Source organism: Paramisgurnus dabryanus, chromosome 13 (genome assembly GCF_030506205.2).
Source record: "Paramisgurnus dabryanus chromosome 13, PD_genome_1.1, whole genome shotgun sequence".
NCBI lineage: Eukaryota > Metazoa > Chordata > Actinopteri > Cypriniformes > Cobitidae > Paramisgurnus > Paramisgurnus dabryanus.
Window position 1 is genome coordinate 6,470,221 of NC_133349.1, and position 18,005 is coordinate 6,488,225.

Here is an 18,005-nt window from a genome sequence, read left to right on the forward strand (position 1 = left end):
GCAGCCATGTTACATCAGCAAAGTCCTTTATTATTACGCCAGAATGAGAGTATAGTTCCTAGCCATATCTGCCTGGATAATCTGAACTTTTAATTTTCTGTCGGTCCGGAGAACCGGAGATCAGCTGAATGGATTCCAAAAAGGTAAAAATCAAATGTTAAAGGAATATTCCATTTTCTTAAAAGAAAAATCCAGATAATTTACTCACCACCATGTCATCCAAAATGTTGATGTCTTTCTTTGTTCAGTCGAGAAGAAATTATGTTTTTTGAGGAAAACATTGCAGGATTTTTCTCATTTTAATGGACTACAAACACTTAACACTTAACTCAACACGTAACAGTTTTTTTTCAACAGACTATAAACGATCCCAAACGAGGCGTAAGGGTCTTATCTAGCGAAACGATTTTCATTTTTGACAAGAAAAATAACAAATATGCACTTTTAAACCACAATTCCTCGTCTAGATCCAGTCCAGCGTGACCTAACGTAAATGCGTAGTGACGTAGGGAGGTCACGTGTAACATATATAAAACGCACATTTGTGGACCATTTTAAACAATAAACTGACACAAAGACATTAATTAGTATCATTCAACATACAACAACGTAGGAACGGTCCGCTTTCTCCACACTTGTAAACACTGGGGCGGAGTTTCGCGTTCGTCCTCTGTGACCTCTTGATGTGATGACGTATTGCGTGAGGTCACGCTAACGCTTTCAGGACTGGATCTAGACGAAAAATTGTGGTTTAAAAGTGTATATTTGTTATTTTTCTTGTCAAAAATGAAAATCGTTTTGCTAGATAAGACCCTTATGCCTCGTTTGGGATCGTTTAGAGTCCTTTGAAACTCCGTTGAAAAAAAACTGTTAAGTGTTGAGTTAAGTATTAAATGTTGGGCTCTATTAAAGTCCATTAAAATGAGAAAAATCCTGCAATGTTTTCCTCAAAAAACATAATTCCTTCTCGACTGAACAAAGAAAGACATCAACATTTTGGATGACATGGTGGTGAGTAAATTATCTGGATTTTTCTTTTAAGAAAATGGACTATTCTAAACTCTAGGGGATCTGGAAAATAAGCATATTTTCAAAAAAAGTGGAGTGTTCCTTTAAGTTCTAGCTCAAAATATCATATAGTTCATTTATTATAGCATGGAAAATAATTGCCACTTTGTAGGTGTGAGCAAAAATGTGCTGTTTTTGGGTGTGTCCTTATAAAATCAGTGCCGTGGTTGGATAGTGCAGATTAAGTATTATCCCTTTCTGACATCACAAAGGGAGCCACATTTTAATGACCCATTTTTTACATGCTCGCAGAGAATGGTTATCAAAACTAAGTTACTGGGTTGATCTTTTTCACATTTTCTAGGTTGATAAAAGCACTGGGGACCCAATTATAGCACTTAAACATGGAGAAAGTCAGATTTTCAAATTTTTTAGTTTTAAAATTAAATTATCGTTATTTGCATTGCTGTAATAATTTTTTTTTGGTATGAATTGCAGTACAGTACATGATTAACTGTCATTAAATTTATGTAACAACACTTTTTTTCTTTATGAAAAAACTTTATGATTTCGGGATGAAATATGACCTAGACATTGTAAGAATGCTATTTGATACCAATGAACCCAAACATTCATCACAATACAGTACACACAAACACACATCTGTGTGCAGTCTGTTTCACAACCTGTGATTGGATAATTCCTCATCTTATCAAAATCCCTTCAAACAATGTGTCCTTTCTTCTCTATTTTATGATTATACATACCTTTGTATGCAAGGCTTCATAAAGACTTTGTTTTGCATTTAGGACTATATTTTGGTTTGGAAATTATAGAAACGATGATTAATGCGATTAATGCATAATGTTTTATTCTGGCAGTCACGTGTGTTAATACCACGGCCACACTGGGGTTTGGATGCAAACTGGCTGCTAAGTCCATTTCTGCAGGGTAAATAACAAGGTCAGGCTCTGTGTTGATGAGATTTAACTTTGAAGATAGGTACAGAGGAGATGGGAGGTTATGAAGGTAAAATTAGACCCGAGGGACAGAATCAGCATATGACCACGGTGTAGACCCTGGATGGAAAAGTTAGCATGTAAATAAACTCACAGTTATACTACTGGTTTAAGTGGTTTCCAGGGTGTTGCTATATACTCCTAAAATGATCAAAAAGTGACAAACTCAGCTGCTGGGTTAAATTAACCCAGAAAATGTTTCTATTTGACGCAACAATGGGTTAAAACAACCCAACACACTTACATTGTAGGAAAGAAGTGTTAGTGTGTTTTTTTATCTAAATTATCATTTAGAAAAATACTGGCTCATTTAATGTTAACAAGACGTAGTTAACCTATGGAGGACTGATTTGCATAGAGGTTTTAACATCTAAAAATTACACAAAAAAAATAGTTTTGAAGTAAAAATGTATTCTGAAAATGTTCTCTTTGATTTTTGTGCAAACCATTCTTTTTTTTTTTTTAAATGTTTATTATTAGCATCATCATCACTGTTTGTTGTGTTGCCTATGAGGTTCTTACAATCTGCACAAACTTCTAATGCTCACATTAAAATCATTCATTTCAGTCTCGCTTCTCCCACAACAGCAGGTTTTTATGCATCTCATTTAGATTATGGCCTATTTTTATTGTGTGTCCTGACTTTTGTTTTCTTACTCTCAGGTAATGTGGGTTTGCAACCTGTGCCGAAAACAACAAGAGATCCTCACCAAGTCCGGGGCCTGGTTTTACAGCGGGGGGCCGGAGGCCGTCCTGCCCTCTGGCGTGAGTGACCCCCGTCGTCGCCACGAAGAGGCTCCTCAAGAGAAGAAGGCCAAACTGCAAGAACCCCCTCTTCTGTACCAGGGGCCGCCAGGGGACCGCACCAGAGCCCCGGGACTTCCGCGTCAGGCGTCTCTTAACAACGACACTCTGACTAACAGGTCAGTTGAATCGCTTTAATGTTTCAATCCTTCCAGAAAAACATGGAGTTTTATTGCGGGCAAAAATCCTTGCTCTTGCGGCACATTTTCTTTAAAAAAGCGATGAAATTGCAGGAACTTGCAAAAACCGTGTGAACTTACAAAAACTGTTTGCAGCTTTTGAATGATGTTCACGTCACATAATCACGTCACTTCATTACATTCCCATGGCAACAGGGGACATGGCTGCGCTTGTGTGTAGTAAATGCAACATTTTTCAACTTTCTCCTAAGATGTATGTGACTTTTGCTATGAAAATCCAGGGATTATGAAATCAATATTTTGTGCACGGAAATCTGCAATTTATGCTGCAAAAGTGCGGAAAAAATGCGGCCCCCTCATGAATATGCGGACTTTGGCTGATAATGCGTTGAATCATGCGATCACAACTGTGTATATGTAGATTTTCAAGAAAGCAAATGCGGGCAAAATATAAACTAGCGTGTTTTCAGACCAAAAAATGAAAATACTCGTCCCCATGTTACAGATTTAAGTAATCAAAGCTTTAAATTTCCAGTAAGCATCTACGTGTCTCTTCTATAGACTTGAATATTAGATATTGAAGTTGACACAACAACAGCTGTATCACTATGCATTGGTTTAAAGCTCCATCTGCTTCGGTCATTTAGCATTGCTAATGTGGAGCAGAGCGGTCTGGACAGGTAAATAACAATCAGTAAATCATGCTCTTGAACAAATGCAGTCAGTCATAACAGATTTAGCAAACATTATGCCACTAATCTGCAGGGATATGATAATTCACAATGGGCCGGTGTGATTTCATCTTTTACCACAAGGTGGCCGTAACTCTGTTTTGGCATCAATGTCCCTCTTTCTGTAAAATATCTGCTTCAATGGGTCAGAGGTCAGTCCTGGAGAGATGTCCCTGTAGGAAACAGATGTCCGCTCCCATGAATCTGTGACGTCTTGAGTGCATTCATTTTGATTTTCCGTTCTTGAATACCTGAGCAGCAGGGGAATTTGGGGCCATATGTGCTACCGGAACGAGACTGAGCTCACCTGCCGTTACTGTGTGTGTGCATTGACATGAGCACATACTGTATGACAAACACCTGAACGGGATTATGTAGAGATTTGGAGGTTGAGAGTTGGTATAGTGCAATCAGGGGTTAAATTGGAATTTGACATCTTAAAATAAAACAGGGGAGGAGGGCTGATAACAGACTAATATCGGGGTAAAGGCTCAGACCACTACACTGTATCTTGTACATAAGATTATTGTGTTTATTATGAAAGTTTGGTTTATTTCGACACACAAACGTACCTCGCTGTCGCCTACTCTCAATTACATAATCTTCAAATATAGTTAACGGATTCGATTATGGGTTTTGAGTCAAGGATCAAATCATTTTCATATCAGCAAAAAAAAAAAAGGGATGGGTGAAAATAAATTAAGAACAGATCAAGAAATTACAAGCATATGAAAATAGAAAAAAATTAGCTACAGGAATAGAATCAAATGAAAAATAACACCACTTAGAGCAAACTCTCGCGGCTGTAGACAGTAATGGTTTCTTCCAACAGGTGGCGCCTGTCCGCAGGGCCCAGCTAAGACTCAGGAAGTTGCTCAAATCCCTGTTGCACCACAGAGCGCCACTCACATAGCTTAAAATTAATGACATCATATTTGTCCTAAATCATTAACTCTTTCACCACCAGCGTTTTTAAAAAAAGTTGCCAGCCAGCGCCAACGTTTTTCATGATTTTCACCAAAGTTTAATGCCTTCCAGAAAATGTTCTTCTTTAAATATATAAACATCAAATATACCAAATGAAAGAACAGACCCGCTGCTTTCAAACATAAAAAAAAAAATTCATCCTACCTTTAGTGGTTCTTTTCTAATCAGCTTTTAAATATGGGTAGGTTTCTGCAAAAACACCACATTTTGAGCAAAAAGCAGAGATAATTCCATTTTTGTGACGGACTTTTCATAGAGATCCCATTCAGAGCGATCTTTAAATCAGACACGGATATGCAGCCGCTTGCCATAGGGCAATACTACCGGGTTTAAAAAGTTGCGGAACCTGGTGGATAATAGCGGTATTGCGGAAAGACGGAAAATCTCGTCATTGGCAGGGAAGCGTTTTCTCTTGATTGACGAGATATCTCGTCAATGGCGGCGAAAGAGTTAATGATTAACACTGGCTGCTAACGTATATTTTGCATTTTTAAGAAGACGCTATCTGACTAAGCTTGCGCTATTTAATGTGCACTTCCAGTGTACGATACCTCCGAGTTGTCCTAGACACGACGCGGCCCTGCGCTTCTCGTCCGGTGTGCTACCCCCTTAAGACATAATAACTCTCCGTTTTTGTGAGAATACTTGCCAAGAAAGACTGTGGATTATTTTGTGTATAAATCTCCTGTCATATGAAAGAAAGATTTTGTGTCTTTTTTAAACGCACCTCACCGTGCATGCACTTTTAACTGCATGTCCATTTGGGTGTGTGTGTCTGTGCGCACAGAAAACAGCTAATTTTAGCATCATCTTGCGCTCAAATGGTTAAAAATGGCTTGAATGTTAACATTTGCAAGGCTGAGAAACACTTAAATTTCTATATAAATTTATTTTTTAATGATGCGTATCTTAGCCATTATTATTTAAAGCGATTATTATCTGTGTGATTTTTTCTGTTTTTCCACAAAAAAAATCTGACTGTCTGGACCACCCTGGTCTTTATGTAGCCTTGGCACTGGTTCAGACTACAAGAACAAAATTTGGGTTAAATCACGTTAGGCCTATATTTTTGTTTTGTTTCCAACATCCGTTCCGCCCCAATTTAACCCCTTAGTGTAATGTGTTTGTTATAACTCGTCTTTTGCCTTGGAGGATGTCATGAAATCTCTCATCATGACCCTAAAAACCAAACAAAAGCACCCTGCTAAAAATTGAAAATTCAACATTGTTCTATTTGATTAGATTGTGTTCTGTCACAAAACCCATAAGCGCTCATTTGCACTGTCTGTCTGGCTTGATGCGTTACTCCCAAAAGGTCGGATGTTAAAATATGCCTGCCATATGGCAGTGTCTGATTTGTTCAGTGTTGCATAACAGCGAGTGTTATAGTTGTATATTGGGCTTGACTTACAGTAACAGAAATGCACATTGCAAGCGTGCAATTATCTCATGATTTGTCACTATGCCTTGTGACGGCACACAGTATCATGCTACATGTACATGTTTTTCAGGATATTCAGTGAATAATGAATTGGACTTTATGGAGACACTGTCCCTTTAAAGCTGTAGGTTATAGGGATGACAGGGGTGTTTTCAGGTTAACCGCTGCCACAGTGGATAAGAGCGGCCGGACCATTCACCGGAAGAATGTGTTAAGCAGTTTGATGCCCAGGAATAAAGCTCGGGATATCACTGAAAAGCACTTCCATTAATCTTGAAGAATGTTTAAATTAACTCCGATTCTACTCTGCTGAAAAACTGCTGACAGACTATTTATATCCTGAAATAATGCGAGAAGAGCCTAATTTGTCTTGGTCTCCGAGGTGCCGTCGCAGCGCGAGCTCAGACGCGGAGCGATTGTGGGTGAAACTGCCGGATGAAACAATAATAATTACACTGGGATTTGAAGTTAATTACAGCCGTAATGTTTCTCCGGGTTTCATCTCCTCGCTCATCATCTATAAAATCCATTAGTGTTGTTTTATTGGAGTTTGATGCATTGTGACACCTTGGATGCTCAGCAGACAACTTGGATTGTTTTTGCAGTGAAATTAGTTTGACAAAACGCATAAGTGATATGTTGAGTTGGGCGCTGATCTTGTTATCGCCACATAATACTGCAGTATAAACAGGCCGAGGCATATTGTTTTGTTTTTGTTATTTCACTAGTTAACGTGGCGTCACCCATTTTAATGCTCTTGGGTTATGTATGGTCTGTTTAAAGACCTAATATGGAAGTTTTGTGTGGAGATGGTTATAAGATAAAAAAATGGGTGCACCTGCAGGAATTCACTGTCAGCATTTTGATCTCACACCTGCTTGATCTCTAGCCATTTAAATGTTTTTAAATGCTGCTTTCTAAACACAGCATTTTAGGGTTTCATGCTTTGTAACACTAGGGGCTCTATCTTACACCCGGCGCAATGCAGCGCAATGCGCGACGCAAGTGTCATTTGCTAGTTTCCACCCTGCGCAATTGTAATTTTCACGTTTAGCGCCGCGTTGTTTAAATAGCAAATGCATTTGCGCCCCCTTTTGCGCCCATGGGCGTTCTGGTCTGAAAATGAGGTGTGTTCAGGCGCATTGTTGGCGCGTTGCTATTTTGAGGAAACTAAAATAGACTACGCCATTGACCAACAAAAACCTGGTCTAAAGTCTAAAGTCAATGGCGCAATGTGTTTTATGTTATTTAAAGAGCGCATTAGTAAAATGCGCCTATAAACGGGGGACAACGCGGGTTTGCTTATCACAAATTACATGAATGCGCAGCAGCACAAAAACGCTTTTAATTGTGAAAGATTAAAGGATTGAATGTAAAAGATTATTATTGAGTCTCTTGGACATAAATGAGGACTAATTATGAGACGTTAGAAGGCACAAAGACCTGCTTCACCTGCAGCCTGGTAAGTAAATAAATGTTTTGCTTTAAACAAATGCATCTGTTTTTAAATGTTTTTTTTTAATGCTCCTCACGGATTTATGGATGACTCTGTACCTGCGGATATGGTAAGATGAGAAACATTTTTAAGTAATGCTTAAAAAAACTCTTTGCTAAAAAAATGCTGTCCAGAGTGCTGAAACGTGAGGGGAGGGAGAGCCGTTTGTAAATTCTTTATCTCCTGTTTGTTACAAATAAAGTATTTTTAGAGTACAAACCTTATCTTACATAGCCTACTTGTAAATTATTTTTTGATGATATTGGATAGTCATACATTTAAAGCAATTGCCTGCTTTTTACTTCCATGACTAAAAGAAAACGGGTTTTAAAGGTTTTAATAAAAACAATTTCAATACAAGTGAAAAACAACACAATTATTTAACATTAATCTTAAACTGGGGATCTTCTTCCTCCGCTTAGTTTTTCAGTTTACAAAGTCCGTCATCTAAATAGGGATTAGACATAGCGCCAGCGCAACTTGCTTTTAAAGGGGATGAGAGCTGAGTCTCTCATTGGTTTACTGCACGTTACGCCCAAAATACTCCCACTATAATAGGACCTACCCTTTTCGACCATGCGCTCGGCGCACAAACCATTTTTCCCGTCGTTAAATTAGCAAATGTGCATTCGGACACGCCCATTTAGACGTTGCGCTGTGCGCTTTAGACAATGCGCTTAGATCGTTAAAATAGGGCCCTAGATGTGTCTATTTATCCCCGTCCATCTAGCCATTTTTTAGCTACCCTTTCAAAAAGTACACACTCGCACCTAAAGAGTTCATATTAAGTGTGGATGGCTTTTGATTAATCGTGATTAATCTATAGCAGAATAAAAGTTTTTGTTTAGAAAAGTTTTTGTTTACATCATATATTTGTGTGAATTGTGTATAACAATTATGTATATATAAATATCAATTTTGTTGTTATTTCCACATTTAAGGAGAAAAAATTCATTACCGCAACGTGTCCATGACTGGATTTGGGTTCTTTGACATGGAAATATTTATAATTAAAAAATCTAAAAAATAAAACGGTTCAGTGCATGTTATACTATAAACATTTAGAGTAAAGAAACGTGGTATTTGGTGATCATCGGTAAATGTAGAGACAATAATAAGGACTTTTCTCATCCTCGCAACAATTTTCAATCATTATTTAAGCCCTCAAGGAGCTAACATTTAAAAATAATTGTTGGAAGGGACATAATTGACTGTGACACTTAAGATGGCTACCAGGTAAGCAGTTCTTATTTTTCTCTCCAGATAAAAGTTGAAATTTTGTTTGTCGTTGTAGACAACTTTTTAGTTCTCATTACTGAAACATGAGTTTGTAAATGCATATATTTAATGTAATATCATGTTGCGGTAATGATAATTTTTGATAATGATAATAATCTAAAAAATGTAAATAATTCTATAGGAAATATTGTTTAAATCCTCTAAAAATAATTGTTATAGTAAGTTCAGACCTTAATCTTATTATGTGAAAAAAAATTGGTTTCAAGGGCTTTTTAAAAAAATGTATGCTGGACACCTTCTAAGTCTGGATTTCGTGAGAATCACCCATATATAAATATAACATTTAAGGACATTTTTAAATGGTACTACTTCCCCAGTGACAGCTTTGGACTTTTTGTCAGGTTCATTTATTAGTAAAACAACAGACGTTGCCCAAAGTGCTTTACATAATAGACACACATAATCTAAAAAAAAAAAAAACACTAAACTAAATTAAGACCATTTTGAGAGTGCTCTTTAACTTTTGTAATTTAAAGACATTAAATAGTATAAATCAAACATACCAGCCTATTTGAGCTCTGTTTTTGTATTACATGTACCATACATTTTATGCATCATTAGACGGTAAACATTTTTTAAAGGTATTTAAATGCAAATCGAGGACATATAGTTTATATTATTATGTATTAATGTATCATTTGTATATGTCCTGTATTTGCATGTATTGATTAACACGCATTGTCTCAGTAATATAATTTCTTACTGCAAATTGATGAAACAACCCACAGTTTATAATAGTATAACACAACACACAACTTAACATACAGTACACAACATACACAGTTTAATATATACAGTAAAGTAGGCTACACTGTCAGTTTAAACTGCTGGTAATAACAAAGACACACAGTTCCTTTTTTTTAGATTGCATCACATGTTTCTTATAATAGCTGTCCTTTCTAAGCAAGTTCTTCTGTCTTTCAAGACTTCATCCATGCAGCGTTTTAAAAAGCTTTCTATCGCGTCCTCGGGGCAGAGCGTGTTTCCCACAAATCTCTTATTCCTCCAGGTCATCAAATATCCACGCACAATAGTGCGCATCACTCCACTGAACTCCCCCCTCCCTCCAATCCCACGCGCTGTTAGATGTGTATTGCTGCCCTGTTATTCCTGATAGCTGTTAGATCGGAGAGAAATCCCTGACAGCAGCATCTCCTACTGTACGCTTTTGGACCCTTCAGCATCCGGAGGCGATGCGCGCGGATGTTAATCGAGTATAGATGCGTATCGGCACGTTTTAAGACGCGGCTGGCTGCATCGGAAGCGTGGCGCCTTCGCTTTTTCTCGTAAGTCCGGATCATAATGATCCTGAGAGCCGGTGTCGGTCCGCTCTCGTCATCCGCGCGCCCTTTTCATCCGTATCAGAAGACATCGGGAAGTTGACTCGTGTTTATGTTGCGCTGGAAATGCCGCGCGTCCGGAGCGAGGCGCGCCGGTGGAGTTTCTCGTGAAGGAAAGCAGGGATATACGCAGGATAACGGAGAGGGAAGATGCAGTTTGAGACATTGCGTCAGTTCTGTAGCTCGGTTTTATCGCATTTTAATGGGGCTTTCACGTCGCCGCAGAACATTCTGCAGACCGAGTTGCTGGAACAGGCGCTCGGCTCTATCGGGTGAGTACTGTGTATAACCCATCGGAAGTCACTCGATTTGCTTTTCTTACGACTTGCGAGACGGCAAAGGGATAATGTTATGGTGTCAAGTTAAAGAGTGTAACATCTGTATCACGGTCAGCTGTTGTGACTTTGGTGTTCTGTGTGAATCGAATGCCGCATCCGTTGTCATGACACACCGCACGCGGCCTCTGTGCGATGGAGCATCACATAACGCGACACCTTCTTTGCAGTATGTAGACGTCAGGAAAGCACAACCAATCACAATTCAGTAGACAGATATTTTAATAAAAAGCGACCAATCACGATTCAGTATGCAAATATAACAGAAATCAGTTTTTAAGAGTTTGTAAACAAGTATGTTTTAACAACAAGAAATAGATAGAAATTGCAAAGTCTTTCTCTGTTAAAACCCCATGAAATTAACATTGTGACTGTTTTGCTTTCAGTATGAATATGTTACAGTAGATTAAGGATACAATATCTATAACCATTGTACTCCAAAACACTGCCAAACTTTGGATATTTATTTGTAATAAAAAGACACAAGCATCCAAAACTTACAGTCTCTTACTTCCACCAAAGCATCAATCTGCTTTAGCCTCACATCAGATTTTTCAGATTTTTCAGATTTTCTTTGAAAAGGTTAAAACATGTTGGCCTTCGTAGCAACTTGCGCAACATAACTTGATGTCCCCAAACCTTTGACCTCACATCACGAAGCGCCAAGCAGTTCGCACTTCCAGCCACAACAACAAAACAAATGGAGAAATAAAAGTGAAGATAAAAGACGAGGTGCGGGAGAAAATTAGTGAATTTTTGAATAGATAAGAGAAACGCTGCTTTGTAAATGTTAAAATTTTTTATGATTATCCTATCTTGTTATTAATATGACCATACTGGTTTCTATGATGATTCATAAGCGTATGTTTTTGCCAGTTTGCAGAGCTTTGTAAATATGTTGGAAATAACCCTGACCCGTACATCACTAGCGGTCAACATTTGTTGTATTAATATGTGCTTATAAATAAACTGACCATTGAACAAGTATACACATTCCAAGGCACTCTAGTGGTTTTTTAATCAAACTATTCAATTCAATTTTATTTATATCGCGCTTTTAACAATTGTTTAATTGTTTCAAAGCAGCTTTACTTAAAAAAAGCACAGAAAATAACATAAAAAGCAGAGTAAGGGGTTGTTCACGATGCTAGATGCACCACTTTCTCCTCCTTTTCTAGGGATGCACTGATACTGGTATCGGGTATCGGCCTCGATACCACATTTTTTTAAAGTACTCATACTCGTTAAAAGTCCCCCGGTACCAGGGATCGATAACACGGTCCGAGAAATGTCTATGTTTGAGCAGTGTGTAAGGGGTTAATGCCTCTTGTGTTGTCCAAAGAGGCAGAGTTTACAACAAACTGGAAAACTAGTCCCTTGTTTTTTTGTTAAATTATATGACTAAATCTGTTACCTGTAAATTTAAATCATGTTTTTTATTAAGTACTCTGTATCGGTATCGGCAAGTACTGAAATGCAAGTACTCGTACTCATACTCGTATTCCAAAAAAGTGGTATCGGTGGATCCCTATCATTTTCAAAGCGCTCAGGCAGTTGTGCTCCTGAGGCGTCTGTCGTTGGACCACAATTATGAACTGCTCCTCCAGGTTTCAAAGTAACAGGTGAGGAAGCTGATTGGTTGGTTCTTGGCAAATGACCTGCGGTGCTTGCGGCATTCTGAAAAGTTGCGATGTTTTGAATTTAATGAGGTATGCCTGGAAAAAAAAGTGCATCGCACCGCGTGCACTTTGCGACCGCGCTGCTTCCATTATTAGTGTGCATACCGTGCTCCTACATTTCAAATAACGAACTTGAGGTTGCAAAAGACGCTATATGTGAACGGCCCCTAAAGCGGCTAAGATTACGCCGTATCAGCAAGCGTAGTAATAACGTAACGTATAGAAGAGAGTTCAAAGTTAAGCCAATGTCAGCTGACTCACGTTATGTATTTTGAGCTTATTTAGAGACAGATAAATGTAAACTACACATTAAGTTGTGTATGATCTAAAATGGCGGCAGGTAGGCTCCATGTATGTAAGACAATCATTAGTTCTTGCGAGTCTTGTGAGTAATCGTCATATGTGTCGTGATGAAACATGCAGACACGCGAGATTGAATGATCATCTTACATTCTTTTAACGATGCATTCACATGGGGCGTAAGCGTTAACGCTTCCCATTTACTTGTAATGGGTGACGTCATGGGTTGCCGAACTGAATTGTGGATCCATCGGCGCCACGTCAGTGCCGTTGCTCGCAGCAGAAGTTGAACATTTCTGAACTTTTCAAGCGACAACGCGTGCGTCAGCCAATCAGATCGCCTTATGCAAATAACCTAAGCAGAGCCAGCCAATTACATTTATGGAAGACCGAAGCATTTGTAGCGGCCACTGTGATTGGCTGTTGGCCACGCTTCAGACAAGCCTTCCGTTAAGCGTTAACGCTTACGCTCCGTGTGAATGTACCATAAGGCTTGTAAACACAGGCGGCGATGCGCATTGCTAGTTTGTGTTATGGTTAAGGAGATTACATCATTCAGTTGCTTGTAAAGGAGCATTGACGGCCAATTGTGCTGCTGTACCTCACTGTTTCTACTGAAGGGTACGTCCTTTGAACTGAATAGTGTGTTTTATGCAGTTTAAACTGGAAGCAACCCATCTTCTCACTCCAGGGATGTACAGCAGACTCATCCTCCTGCCAGCACAAATACACACTCAGCAAATCAGCACGCTAGGTTTCGCTCGCACCACGGGCTCGGTGTGTAAGCGTTACTTTGTCTTTGCTTTTGCTCATTTTCGCAGGTCTTTTAAAGTCTGTACTGGGCTCGATTGGAGGAGGCAAGGTGTGGGTGCCAACTTCTTGTTTGCTGAGTTGCACTGGCTGCATTTTAGAGACTTCAGAAGTTCAGACTGATCTGATGTGATCTTTATGGAAAAACTTTAAGGTGGTACTAGGACTTATAATAGTCTGTTTGTGCAAGCACCATAGTGGCCAGCAGCTTAACATGTGGTTACGTTTTAAAGTGCACCTATTTTGTTTCCAAAAAAACAATGTTGTTTTGTGTATTTAGTATAATACAATCTGTTTGCGTGGTTTATGGTTAAAAAAACACACAGTAGAGGCGCTAATTTAGTGAACGCATTTGTTGGTCGTATTTGGAGGAATGGACAAACAACCAAAACAATCCTTTGGGTCGGAGGATAGGTTGTAATTTAGTCACCCGAGGAAACTTTTTTCTAATTTGTATAATAATATTTAATATTTATCAGTATTTTCTTATGTGCTTAGACCTGTATCCGTTTGCCTTTACATTTTTTAGACGCTACAGAAATCGTGAGAGATGCTAGGGAAAGATAAATCCTAATTTAAGTTTCTATTAGATGGAATATCCCTTCCCACTACCCCAGTCCTCCGTGAGGCTGTGTCGCCATGACAACATTGTTTGATCAATGCTTTTGGTGATGCATTAGACAGGAAGACCTGCGGGGGAGAGCGAAAGAGGGATGTCCCCCGTACAGAGACACAGAGAAAGAAAAGCAGGATTATTGTGCGACACTGTCTGAGATTACTTGGCAATTTACGCAAGTGTATGATTGAAATGTGGATCTGGATAGGACAGGATGTGCAGGTGAAATTTTAGGACTTGAAATGAGAAAAGGCTGATAACAACGCAGAACATTTAGTAAAAGTCGGAGGAACAGCAGTGCTGGATTGGGAACGTAGACATACAAACTGTAGATGCTGCATTGAGCGCTTTGGCCCGGTGATGTAATGACGCCATTTTTTGAGAAAAAAAGCAAAATAATATTTACATTTCTAAAACAATTTCAAAAAATATTTTAGTTGTTTCACAATTTTTGTTGGTGTTTAAGGTGTGTATAAGCGTGAGACTGCTGTGCTGATGTTATATCATAAGCCACCTTTCTACTGCACACGACATTTGGACACAACTGTCAGAGTTCGCCCCCTAGTGGCAGTCGTCATGCAACTTCAGTTTAATCGTAAATCCGTGCCAACATGGGAGATAACTCATTGCAGCTCAAGAGCCTTCAATTAATAAATATTAACTATAGTGAAATAAATAAATTAATACAAAGGAATGAAACATTAAAGGGATAGTTCACCCAAAAATGAAAAATCTGTTATCATTTACTCACTCTCATGTTGTTACAAACCTGTATAAATTTATTTGTTCTTATGAACACGAAGAAATATATTTTGAGAAATGTTTGTAACCAAACTGTTTGTGGACCCCATTCACTTCCATAGTACGACAAAATAATACTATAGAAGTAAATGGGGTCCAGGAATGGTTTGGTTACAAACACTCCTAAAAATATCTTTCTTTGTGTTTATCTGAACTATGAAATTCATACAGGTTTGTAACAACATGAGAGTGAGTAAATGATGACAGAATTTTCATTTTTGGGTGAACTATCCCTTTAACCCTCTGGGGTCCGACCATTTTGGGACACTGTCAGAGGTTCTGACATGCTCTTACATTTGGTCTTTTTTCAGTTGCTTTAAAACATAATAATGGCAAGTGTTTCATACCACTGTGTTCAGCACAAACTGGGCTAAAATATTATATGAGCTACATGTATGTAGATGTTTGTATTTTTGAGAGAAAAAGGTTTATGCATGGTTTTTAAAAAAGCAAAAATTTTAAGTCACTGATATAAGTCCACAAAACCCATACTAAACATGTTTTAACAAGACTTTTCTAAACAGTAAATCAGTAGTCTAGAGTTTTTTCTTTAAAATGATGTGAAAATCATCCTGCTTACTCATTCACATAAAACAATATATTGATTTAGAAATTAACTGATTTTGATTGAGAAACAACTATGAATATATGACAAAGACCGCCAATATTTTTGGAGACAAGATAAAAAATAATAACGTGTAAATATTAAATTAATAATTTATTACGCATCAGGAACAGATCATTTTTAAAGGATTCAAGTGTTACTAATAAGGTTAAACAAAAAAGGATGAATAATTTTCACCTCACACACAGTTTTTGATCTGAATACACTGAAATACACAACTTCCGGTCGGCGTATTGCATGCAGTATAGTCGCACAAGTTAAAATGTGTTAACGGATCCAATGTTCAAAATGAAAATTACGCATCCCCAGATGGTCAGCACCTTACTCTCCATATGGAATTAATGACTTCCGGTTTATCAGCCGTCGTTTGTTGGGACATTGGAAAGGTGGCTTTAGTCTGGCCTCGACATACATCCAGTGTGAGTGAGACACATACAGAGAGGTAGTGAGACAGAAAGCAGTGTTGGTATTTTTCTGTACAGAGCAAGTGGTTTGCAGAGACATCTGCTCTCTTTCATGCTCAGTAAGCGCAACTGATTCACTGAAAGGATGATGAGAGTTTGTTTGTGAGAGGCAGCTCTAATGGCAAAAAGCTCTTCCTCACATTAAAACCTTATTCTTTTGAATCTCAGGTTGACCCTTCATAGGACCGAGGGCCTTCGGGCCAGCTGTGACCCGCATGAGTGTGTGTTTTTAACAGCATTCAGATGTATTTTACTGGGGTTGCTTCTTGATGATTTGTTTATTAAATAAATAGCTATCAGGGTTAATGCATTCAACACTGATTTGTCAAATATGTGTATTAGTAAAGTTTACATTTTATGTGCTATGAAGTTTTAGGTGCATTTTCAGCTACACTATATTGCCAATAGTTTTGGGACACCTGCCTTTATAACCTGCCCCATTCTTAATCCATTGGGTTTAATATGGAGTTGGCCCACCATTTGCAGCTATAGACCTTTCTCACAACTTCCGTATTTATGACCGGAAATACGCAATCGTCGCGGAAATCTACTTCCTCCGCAGTCAAGGCAATGTAAAAAGCCGTATCTGTTCCATCAATTCCCTGTTGATGGTGAAGGTATACAGAAGTGGATTCAGGCTATCCGGCGAGACTTATAATGTGTCGTTTAAGTTAACAGTTCAGTAACAGTTAGACTCGCTCTCTACTTACCTAGAAATTTATGGACAAATTCTTCATGGAAAAAGTTTTCCTCCATTAGTCGTGTCACATCAGCAAATGTAATATTTGGCAAATCCGTTAACGAAGTTTTGTAGACTCTTTGATCCATTTTAAACTTGCTCGGGTTTATGTTTTTCTAGTGTGTTGACGCTTGACAGGAACTCGGCTTACACAACGATTGCGTATTTCCGGTTACTGTGAGAAAGGTCTATAACAGCTTCAGCTCTTCTTGGAAGACTTTCTACAAGGTTTAGGAGTGTGTTTATGGGAATTTTTGACCATTCTTCTAAAAACACATTTTTAAGGTCAGACACTGTTGGACGATGTTTTATTGGGTTGAGGTCAGGAATCTGTGCAGGCCAGTCAAGTTCCTCCACACCAAATTCGCTCATCCATGTCTTTATGGACCTTGTTTTGTTGTCACTGTTGGAACAGGAAGGGGCCATCCCCAAACTGTTCCCACAAAGTTGGGATCATGAAATTGTCCAAAATGTCTTTGTACTGTATGGTGAAGCATTAACTGGCATTAACCTGAATTCAATGATTTGGAGGGGTGTCCCAAAACTTTTGGCAATATAGTGTATGTGAAGTCAAATTTATATACTTTTTCTTTGACTATAAACATTTGGTCAGTTAATAACAGGTAAATAACAGGTGTCTTATTAAACTAGACATGACTTTCTGTCTTAAATGGAAATGGCCCTGAACGCCCTTAAAATTTTCTTCTAAAAATATACAAGCATACACGTATATCAAAAAAACAAAATGGAAAAAACGTTTCATCCTATCTACATTTTTTTCTCTAATTATAAACTCTTAATTAGAGAAAATTGGTTATTTTTCTTCAAATATATATATATATATATATATATATATATATATATATATATATATATATATATATATATATATATATATATATTTCTTTTTTTTTTTAATAATTGCATTTTTGTGAAGGAATTTTGTTGGAGACCAGGGCTGGGTTTCCGATAACGATTAAACTTAGCACTTAAGAGCGCTTTCTACGAGCTACTTAATGATAGGGATGCACCGATACCGATACTGGTATCGGGTATCGGCCTCGATACCACATTTTCTAAAGTACTCGTACTCATTTAAAGTCCCCCGATACCAGGGATCGATACCACGGTCTGAGAAATGTCTATGTTTGAGCGGCGTGTAAGGGGTTAATGCCTCTTGTGTTGTCCAAAGAGGCCGAGTTTACAACAAACTGGAAAACTAGTCCCTTGTTTTTTGTTAAATTATATAACTAAAGCTGTTACCTGTAAATTTAAATCATGTTTTTTATTAAGTACTCAGTATCGGTATCGGCAAGTACTGAAATGCAAGTACTCGTACTCGTACTCGTATTCCAAAAAAGTGGAATCGGTG

The 18,005-nt window shown here is 38.2% G+C and overlaps 1 protein-coding gene across 17 annotated transcripts in view; it reads left to right on the plus strand.

Annotated features, from left to right (window-relative positions):
• The window catches only part of rims2a (regulating synaptic membrane exocytosis 2a), a 202,097-nt gene that overhangs the window by 33,299 nt on the left and 150,793 nt on the right, over positions 1-18,005 (plus strand). For 13 of the 17 annotated variants that reach the window (XM_065298730.2, XM_065298733.2, XM_065298723.2 and 10 more), the window contains one exon: positions 2,691-2,950. In XM_065298730.2, the coding sequence (XP_065154802.1) occupies positions 2,691-2,950 (260 nt within the window). Of the gene's footprint in view, positions 1-2,690; positions 2,951-9,747; positions 10,537-18,005 lie in introns of those variants that run through there. The other 4 variants (XM_065298744.2, XM_065298743.2, XM_065298737.2 and 1 more) reach the window with 3 other exon arrangements.